Source organism: Mustelus asterias, chromosome 6, assembly GCF_964213995.1.
Source record: "Mustelus asterias chromosome 6, sMusAst1.hap1.1, whole genome shotgun sequence".
Lineage (NCBI taxonomy): Eukaryota > Metazoa > Chordata > Chondrichthyes > Carcharhiniformes > Triakidae > Mustelus > Mustelus asterias.
Genome location: NC_135806.1, coordinates 26,047,739 through 26,057,262, shown reverse-complemented (window position 1 = coordinate 26,057,262; position 9,524 = coordinate 26,047,739). Strand labels below are relative to the sequence as shown.

Genomic DNA, 9,524 nt, shown 5'->3' with positions numbered 1-9,524 from the left:
ATTAGGAAAGAGGATGTGTTGGAGCTTTTGAAAAGCATCAAGTTAGATAAATCGCCGGGACAGGATGGGTTGTACCCCAGGTTACTGTGGGAGGTGAGGGAAGAGATTGCTGAGCCTCTGGCGATGATCTTTGCATCCTCAATGGAGACGGGAGAGGTTCCGGAGGATTGCGGATGTGGTTCCGTTATTCAAGAAAGGGAGAAGAGATAGCCCGGGAAATTATAGACCAGTGAGTCTAACCTCAGTGGTTGGTAAGTTGATGGAGAAGGTCCTGAGGCAGGATTTATAAACATCTGGAGAGGAATAGTATGATCAGAAATAGCCAGCACGGCTTTGTCCAAGGCAGATTATGCCTTACGAGCCTAACTGAATTTTTTGAAGTTGTAACTAGACACATAGATGAGGGAAGAGCGGTAGATGTAGTTTATATGGATTTCAGCAAGGTGTTTGATAAGGTGCCCCATGCAAGGCTTATTGAGAAAGTGAAGGGGCATGGGATACAAGGGGACATTGCCTTGTGGATTCAGAACTGGCTTGCCCACAGAAGGCAAAGAGTGGTTGTAGATGGGTCTTTTTCAGCATGGAGGTTGGTCACCAGTGGAGTGCCCCAGGGATCTGTTCTGGGACCCTTGCTCTTTGTGATTTTTATAAATGACCTGGATGAGGAAGTGGAAGGATGGGTTGGCACGTTTGCTGATGACACAAAGGTTGGTGGTGTTGTGGATAGTGTAGAGCGATGTCAGCAGTTGCAACGAGTCATAGATGAGATGTAAGACTGGGCGGAGAAGTAGCAGATGGACTTCAACCCACAGAAATGTGTGGTGGTTCATTTTGGCAGGTCGAATAGGATGAAAGAATATAATAAGGGTAAGACGCTTGGCAGTGTGGAAGGTCAGAAGGATCTTGGGGTCCGGGTTCATAGGACGCTCAAAGCAGCGTCGCAGGTAGAGGCTGTGGTTAAGAAAGCGTATGGAATACTGGCCTTCATCAATAGAGGAATTGAGTTTAGAAATCGGGAGATAATGCTGCAGCTGTATAGGACCCTGGTCAGACCCCACCTGGAGTACTGTGCCCAGTTCTGGTCGCCTCATTACAGAAAGGATGTGGAAGTCATAGAAAGGGTGCAGAGGAGATTTACAAGGATGTTGCGTGGATTAGGTGGCATGCCTTATGAGGATAGGTTGAGAGAGCTAGGTCTTTTCTCCTTGGAGAAGCGAAGGATGAGAGGTGACCTGATAGAGGTGTATAAGATGTTGAGAGGTATTGATAGAGTGGATTCTCAGAGGCTTTTACCCAGGGCTGAAATGGTTGCCACAAGAGGTCACAGGTTTAGGGTGCTGGGGAGTAGGTACAGAGATATTAGGGGTAAGTTTTTCACTCCGAGGGTGGTGGGTGCGTGGAATCGGCTGCCGGTAGGGTGGTGGAGGCGGATTCGATAGGGTCTTTTAAGAGACTTTTGGATAAGTTCATGGAAGTTAGTAAGATAGAGGGTTATAGGTAAGCCTAGTAGGTAGGGACATGTTCGGCACAACTTGTGGGCCGAAGGGCCTGTTTGTGCTGTAGCTTTTCTATGTTCTATGTTCTATGTTCTATGAGCATGATTTCAAATCCCATTCCAGAGTCTTATGTGCAATTTAGATTAACACTTAAGCACAGAGGGAGTGCTGTACTGTCAGAGAAGTGATCATTCAGGTGAATCTTGTATGTAAAATGCAATTTGCAGAAGAGGAGCCAAGGGAGTTCTCCCTGGTATTCTGGCCAACATGTATTCCTCAACCAACACCCATTATCATTATAATGGTCATTATCACATAGCTGTTTTGTGGGTGCTTGTTATGTGAAAATGCGCTACCACATTTTCTACATTACAATATTTCCTTGGCACTAAAATGCAAGTTCATTATTTCAAATTCTAATCTTTAATTTGAGTCTTAATCTCTTTTACTAAATATTCAGCGCTCAGCATTCTACATTAACTTCAACTTTTTCTTCAATTCCTGATCTTTCAATTTGAGCTCAAAGCTGTCCTCAATTTGAACTTAACTATAATCCTTGTATTTAGTATTTTTCCCTCATTCAAATCGCTTTGACTTATCAATATAAATTAGTTTATTTTTCCAATTAAATTGAATTAAATTTCATAATTCAGTCTCTAAGATTTAAGTTCAAAACCATTTTCTAAATCATTCTCTAAATCGATTTCTCTGCTCGAGTTCTGTTTCTCAATGTAGGGTCTTTGTTTTTCTAATTGAATTAATAATATAATTAAATGCATTGCATTTGAATCAGTGTCTTGGATATTGTATGTCCCATCTCTGGTTCAATTTTACACCATTGTCCCTTTCCCCTATTTACTACATAGTCTCATTGGATTTTTAAAATTCAAGGTGTAATTTTGATCCAAATAGTGTATTTTTCACTTAAGTTCTAACAGGTCTAACTAAGAAGAGACACCTCAATTCCATTTTGGAATGGTAGATTTGGAGACGAGCAAGAGTAGATTTAGGAAATAGGTTTAGTTTGAGTTATTTAATAATGTGTCATTAAAGTCTGCTTTCTCTGGGGGTTGGAAAAGATCTGATGATGTTGAAGGGGAGGGGTGGGGGGGGAGGTGGGAAGAGTTCTATTTGTGTCTCATTACCCAACAGAATAACTGGTTATTAATTTGGTAGTTGTGGTACATAAAAGCTGAAAATTTATAGCACAGATGTAGATTGATTTGCCTATAATGTCTGTGCCACGCAAAAATGCTCGGACTCTGATCCCTCTTCCCAGCTCTTGGTCTGTGCTGCTGTAGGCAATCACACTTGAGTGCATTTTCAAGTTTTTTTTAAAACAATGAGGGTTTCTGACTCCACTACCCTTTCAGACAGACAATTCCAGACCCCACCACCCTGAAAACAAATTCTTCTCAAGTCCTACCGATTACCATAGATTTATGCCTCCTGGTTACTGACTTTGAGGTGAATTAAATATTTACACATAGAGCAATAGTAACCGCACTTCTGGGGTTTTTTCCCCCTACAAATGCTGCCAAGACCTGCCGAGTTTTTGATTTGATTTATTATTGTCACATTTGGGATACAGTGAAAAGTATTGTTTCTTGCGTGCTATACAGACAAAACATGCCATTCATAGAGTACATAGGGGAGAAGGGAAGGAGAGAATGCAGAATATAGTGCTGCAGTTACAGATAGGGTGTCAAGAAAGATCAGCTTAATATATGGTAGTCCATTCATAAGTCTTGATGGCAGCAGAGAAGCTGCACTTAAGTTGGTTGGTACATGTTCTCAGACTTCTGCATCTTTTGCCCAACTGAAGAAGGTGGAAGAGTATGTGTGGGGTGCATGAGGTCCTTGATTATGCTTATGAAAGCAAAATACTGTGGATGCTGGAATCTGAAACAAAAACAGAAAATGCTGGAAAATCTCAGCAGGTCTGACAGCATCTGTGGAGAGAGAATAAACATGATGTGGAGATGCCGGCCAATGTTTTGAGTCTGGATGACCCTTCGTCAGATTACGCTGGCTGCTTTTCTGAGCCAGTGGGAAATGTAGATGGAGTCAATGGATGGGAGGCTGGTTTGCGTGATGAACTGGGTTGCGTTCCCAAACCTTTGTAGTTTCTTGCAGTCTTTGTCAGAACAGGAGCCATACCAAGCTGCGTTACATCCGGAAAGGATGCTTTCTATGGTGCATCTGTAAAAATTGGTGAGAGTTGTAGCGGACATGCCAAATTTCCTTAGCCTCCTGAGGAAGTAGAGGTGTTTGTTTTCCAGCATCCTTTTGTTTAAAAAAGCAACGAAAATGGCTGTTGATTAACAAACCAGTCAGCCAGGGTGTAGCTGACTCCCACCGCTAGCTGGCATCGTTAAGGCGCTCTGAGCCCCAAGAGGTGGTTGCAGAGTTTGGCTCACTTTGTTGCCACTTGTGAGTCGGGATGACGCCCAGGTATCTGAATTGTTCGAGTTGCAAAATGACTTTTAAATCCCCGTCTCTGCTTGAAAAACACCGGGAAAAGTTTTGCATCGGGACCGAGATCGGAAGGGGATTAATGACCAAAACCCCAGAAGACATGGTAACGTTGTTTTTAAAAACTAATCGTTTTAATCGCACTGTACCTCCAGCAATAACATCATAAGCAAAGACGCGGTTACACTCCTGTTTGTGTCATGGCTGAGTTTTCACTTACGCTGGCTATCCATAAACCTCTATCACAAGAGCGGTGGAAAAACTTCACTTGTGTTTAAAAAAACAAAGATAAATTGTGGAAATAATTAAATGTGGTTAATGAGCATGTTCCTTCACGGGTTTTAGTTTTAATCGGACGTCCCTTTTATCTATAGTCTCGTTTTTTATTCAAAATATAATTTTCTATTTAAATAGTGTCTCTATCGCTTTAGCTTTTTAACTTAGATCTAGCTCGAGATAACAGAAGGCTCAAAATTAATTTGATTTTGTAAACTGCTCATTTGTCTCCCACGATCCTTTGTATTTTGTTGCATACACCGAAACAAAGTTTGATACATAGTATATTTTTGAAACCCGGAGTAAACTAATTGCAGGCGTTGATTTGGTTGTTGCTTTGGCCACTGCTATCGATTCAAATTGATTATTCCGGTTCTAAAAGCTCAGCAACAGGATCGTGTATAGACTGAAACTCACCGACTTGTGCAGTTTCCCTGTGTGTGTGCGCAGCGTTTGTAAGTAAATGCTTGTTGCTATGGGCTAGACGTACTGAGCCCCACAGAGAGCCGCAGGTTTACTAAGTCGCTGATAGACAAATCACATTGTTGGTGCTCGAGGGATCCTGGTATTTACACCACGCAGATTTTAACTGGAATAGAAATAAACCTGGATGAATGGGTCAGAGACTAGAATCATAGAATCCCTACCGTGCAGAAGGTGCCCATGCGGCCCATCGAGCCTGCAGCGGCAACAAACCCATCCAGGCCCTTTCCCCTTAACTCCACATATTTACCCTGTTAGTCCCCCTGACACTAAGGGGCAATTTAGCACGACCAATCCACCTAACCAGCACATCTTTGGAATGTGGGAGGAAACCGGAGCACCCGGAGGAAACCCGCGCAGACACGGGGAGAATGTGCAAACTCCACACAGATAGTGACCCGAGGCTGGAATTGAACCCAGGTCCTTGGCGCTGTGAGGCAGATTGTTTTGGTCTGGGTAAAATATTTGCATTCATATCAACAAACCACAATCACCAACGGGAAAAGACCCTCCTGTTTCCGTGACCCTTATTCTCCACCCCTTCCCCTCTGCATTAGCTCACCCCCATCGTGCATAACATTTCTTCCCCTTATTCACCAATCAATGACCAATCGCAGAAAGTAAAATTATAACGCCTACTGTTTGAAGCTGGTTGCAAATGTTGTCTGATATGCATGTAGCATTGATCATTAAGAGCAGCAATGATAAAATCCATACAGAACCATAGATTGCCTGCAGTGAAGAGGCCATCTGACCCAAGAAGTCTGCACCCACTCTCTGAAGAATCATCCCACCAAGGTCCTCGCCTCCACCCTATCCCCATAACCTCGCACATTTACCATGGCTAATCCACCTAACATGCACATCTTTGGACTGTGGAAGGAAACCTGAGCACCCAGAGAACAGGCAAACTCGATACAAACAGTCAGCCATGCCGGAATGGAACCTGGGTCCTTGGAGATGTGAGACAGCAGTGTTAATCATTGTTCTACCTATAATGCAGTGTTAGTTTGTGTGCTGCCTAAGGCGATCTCACCACAACACAATCGTCTGGGCGGCACGGTAGCACAGTGGTTAGCACTGCTGCTTCACAGCTCCAGGGTCCCGGGTTCGATTCCCGGCTCGGGTCACTGTCTGTGTGGAGTTTGCACATTCTCCTCGTGTCTGCGTGGGTTTCCTCCGGGTGCTCCGGTTTCCTCCCACAGTCCAAAGATGTGCGGGTTAGGTTGATTGGCCAGGTTAGAAATTGCCCCTTAGAGTCCTGGGATGGGTAGGTTAGAGGGATTAGCGGGTAAATATGTGGGGGTATGGCCTGGGTGGGATTGTGGTCGGTGCAGACTCGATGGGCCGAATGGCCTCCTTCTGCACTGTAGGGTTTCTATCTATGATTGTACAACTATTAAGCAAAAGCAAATCACTGGAAATGCTGGAATTTGAAACAACCAGAAAATGTTGAAAAATCTCAGTAGGCCTGACAGCATCTGTGGAGAGAGAACAGAGCTAAGATTTCGAAATGTCATCCTAACTTGAAATGCTGGCTCTGTTCTCTCTCCTCAGATGCTGCCAGACCTGCTGAGATTTTCTAGCATTTTTTGGTTTTGCAACTATTAAGCAAACTGGAGCTTACAAATTTTATTCGATCAGCATTCATTTGACAGGAAAATATCCATTAGTTATTTCCAACAATGTGCAGATAGTACTGATTTCAATGACTGCCTCAGCCTTCATCAACATGTTCTGCACATTGCACCATATGAACACAGTGACAGTACATTCATATTTGGAAGAAACATTCAAATCCTGCAATCCAGATAAGCTGCACAATATCTTGTCCATTCTATAGAAGTAGTAGTAGACTTTCTCCCGTCTGAGTGCATAATATCATTCAATATAATTTCATGGAAGGATATGTAATTGGATTCTATTTTATCAGTAATGTCACAGGGTAGAAAGAGCAAATAATACCTGAGCAACAAAGTGGAGTGATTGAACAAGTTAGGTTTTCTATGACAGTGAGAAGTTTTGGAATCCTCAGGTGTCTGTATGCGACACAACTTTTAAGAGGTCAGAGGTCAAAGACTGAACGGTTCACAATGTATCTGTGTTTTCTTGATCAGCAAGTCTGAAGAATTTGCTGATTGCTACTTCTCACTGCAATATATGTTTAGTATCTACAATGCAACACAATTGCATCATGATATTTCAATACCCCAAAAACTCATAGAAAGCACCAAAGAGTGGGATAATAGGAAAGTAGACAAAAGGACAAAAATAAAGTAAATGGTAAAGACTCTTGAGAATCACATGCAGTGCAACACAGGTTACTGATTCACTATGAGCCCATTAAGCACTCCCTTCCTGGCAATTTCACCTCATAAAGCCTGCTCACAGTAAACTTCCAAATGAATAGAACTCTAGCCATGATTCCACCCTCTGTTCATAAGATTGTGGATGACAAGGGCTGTTATAACTGAAGTGATACACACATTTAGCAAGGGCAAGTGAAGTGAGGTGCACGCTGACTGCACACAACATTGACTGTAAGGGCTGTGCGATCCCTCTCCATCTAAATTTTACATCTTTATTTTGTTCTTACCATTTGAAATTGATAGTTCTATTAATATATAAATGATTAAGCATTTTCTACAACTCATTCTGAAATATTTGCCAGGCATTAAATGCATTTAATCTTATTCATGGGGATATGGTTAGTAAACAATCCTGATTTCAATCTTGTGGCCCACTGAGATGAAGGAGGGCCAATCATGCAGCCACTCACTAGGCTAGGTTGCCCATCACTGCTCTAAGCGCAATTAATCACAGAGTAATCAACTGGTGTTAGGAAAGTCCTTTGTCCTAATGTTCTTTGGGGAAGGAATCTGCTGTCATTACCTGGTCTGGCCTACATGTGACTCTAGAGCTACAGCAATTTGGTTGACTCTTGGCTGCCCCTTCAAGGGCATCTAGGGATGGGCAATAAATGCTGGCCAGCCACCCTGTCCCACAAATGAAGAAAAAAAGTGGCTACACTGCATTTACAAAGCATTTCTGTAGCTAATACAATCTTAACATTTTGACTTCTCTAGTGCCAACGCACAGTATACCATAAATAGCACCTGCCCCTTTTACGCTACTGACAGTATCCCCAGGATTGTCAATTAGACATCTACTAGTAGCTCAGGAAAAATGTAGATTGAATTGTGCTGAATTAGGGCATTAGTGAACCAGATGAGATTTTAAAATGGTTTCATGGCCCTATTACCGAGACTAGCTTTTTAATTCCACCAGCTGTCATGGTGGGATTTGAACCCACATCACTGGAGCGTTCACCTGGGCCTCTGGATTACTAGTACAGTGAAATTGCCTTTTTTTTGCCTATTCTTTTTAAATGCTAAATAACCTTGAATATTCGGTTCCCAGCCTTGGTCACCCTGCATCCATTAGGTCATACTGTCTACTTTTATTTGTGCTGTCAACTCATCTAAATAATTGTGACTGGTGCATCCATTCAGATAGAGAGCCTTTCATTTTGCCTTTTAACATTATTCCATATTTTGACCATTTTTGATGTTGACCTTTTTCTGCTGCCTCTTCGTTTGCTATTTTTCGTTGTACCATTACCAGCATTGCTTCTCTGTTATCTGAATTCCCTCTAAGGTTCCCATTCCCATTCTAAGGAAGCTTAAACCCTCCCCAACAGCAATAACAAATCTCCTTGCCAGGATATTGTTCCCATTTGGGTCAGGTTGGAGGTGGTGAAGGGGTTTAGCCAGGGGAGGCAGTTGCGCAGCGGTATTGTTACAGGACTAGTAATCCAGAGCAAGATCTGGGGACCGATTTCAAATCCCGCCATGGCAGATGGTGAAATCCAGAATTCAGTAAAAATCTGGAATTAAAGTTGTAAAAACTCATCTGGTTCACTAATGTCCTTTAGTGAAGGAAATCTGCCACCCTTACCTGGTCTGGCCTACATGTGACTCCAGATCCACAGCAATACGGTTGACTCTCAAATGCCCTCTGAAATGAAGGGCAGTTAGGGATGGGCAATAAATGCTGGCCCAGCCCGTGACGCCCATGTTCCTTAAAATGAACATATTAATTTAAAAATGTACAGCAAAGAACACTATGTCTGTGATAGGATGGTGTTGGGATGTTAGTGTACCTTTACGAAGTGTTTTTTTTAAAATCATGCTCTCTGCAGTTGATAGATGTCTGATTGGCAAAGTCCTGGGGATAGTGTCAGGCCTCTATTGTGACCGGGTTGTCTGGTTAGAAGTCCTTTTATTGCTGCTTTAGTGGTTTAAATGTGGTTTTGTTTATTTTTTACTCTGGGCCTCAGGTACTTTCTAGGATCTTTTATGACCCTGAATTGTGAGGGGGAAGATTGAATGACAAGTCAAAGTCAGGTTGTTCTTCCCCAGAAGACTCACTGATCACTCACCTGATGAAGGAGCGGCGCTCCAAAAGCTTGTGATTCCAAATAAACCTGTTGGACTTTAACCTGGTGCTATGAGACTTCTTACTGTGCCCACCTCAGTCCAAAGCCGGCATCTCCACATCATGGCTCTCCAGAAGAATTCAAGGATTTGCATTCAGTTTTGGTTTTAGAGTGAAGCTACGCTAGTTGTCAAGTAGCAGGCAGTTTTTCTCCCTCTCTCTCCCTGGTATTATGGATTCTGCTAGCTGGATGGAAGAAGGTCTCGAGGCCTTCCTGGAGTGGAAAATCTGCTGTTGATGGTTGACTTGCCTAGAGTCACTCTCTCTCTCCCTGGTGTTTTGGGAAGCTGTTCTGAC

General features: G+C 42.8%; 1 protein-coding gene across 1 annotated transcript in view; it reads left to right on the top strand.

Annotated features, from left to right (window-relative positions):
- The first annotated feature begins 3,939 nt into the window (after positions 1 to 3,939).
- The window catches only part of ccdc17 (coiled-coil domain containing 17), a 50,098-nt gene continuing 44,513 nt past the window's right edge, over positions 3,940 to 9,524 (top strand). Inside the window, exon 1 of the mRNA XM_078215310.1 lies at positions 3,940 to 4,077. Coding sequence (XP_078071436.1) covers positions 3,940 to 4,077 — 138 coding nt within the window. The remainder of the gene's footprint in view (positions 4,078 to 9,524) is intronic.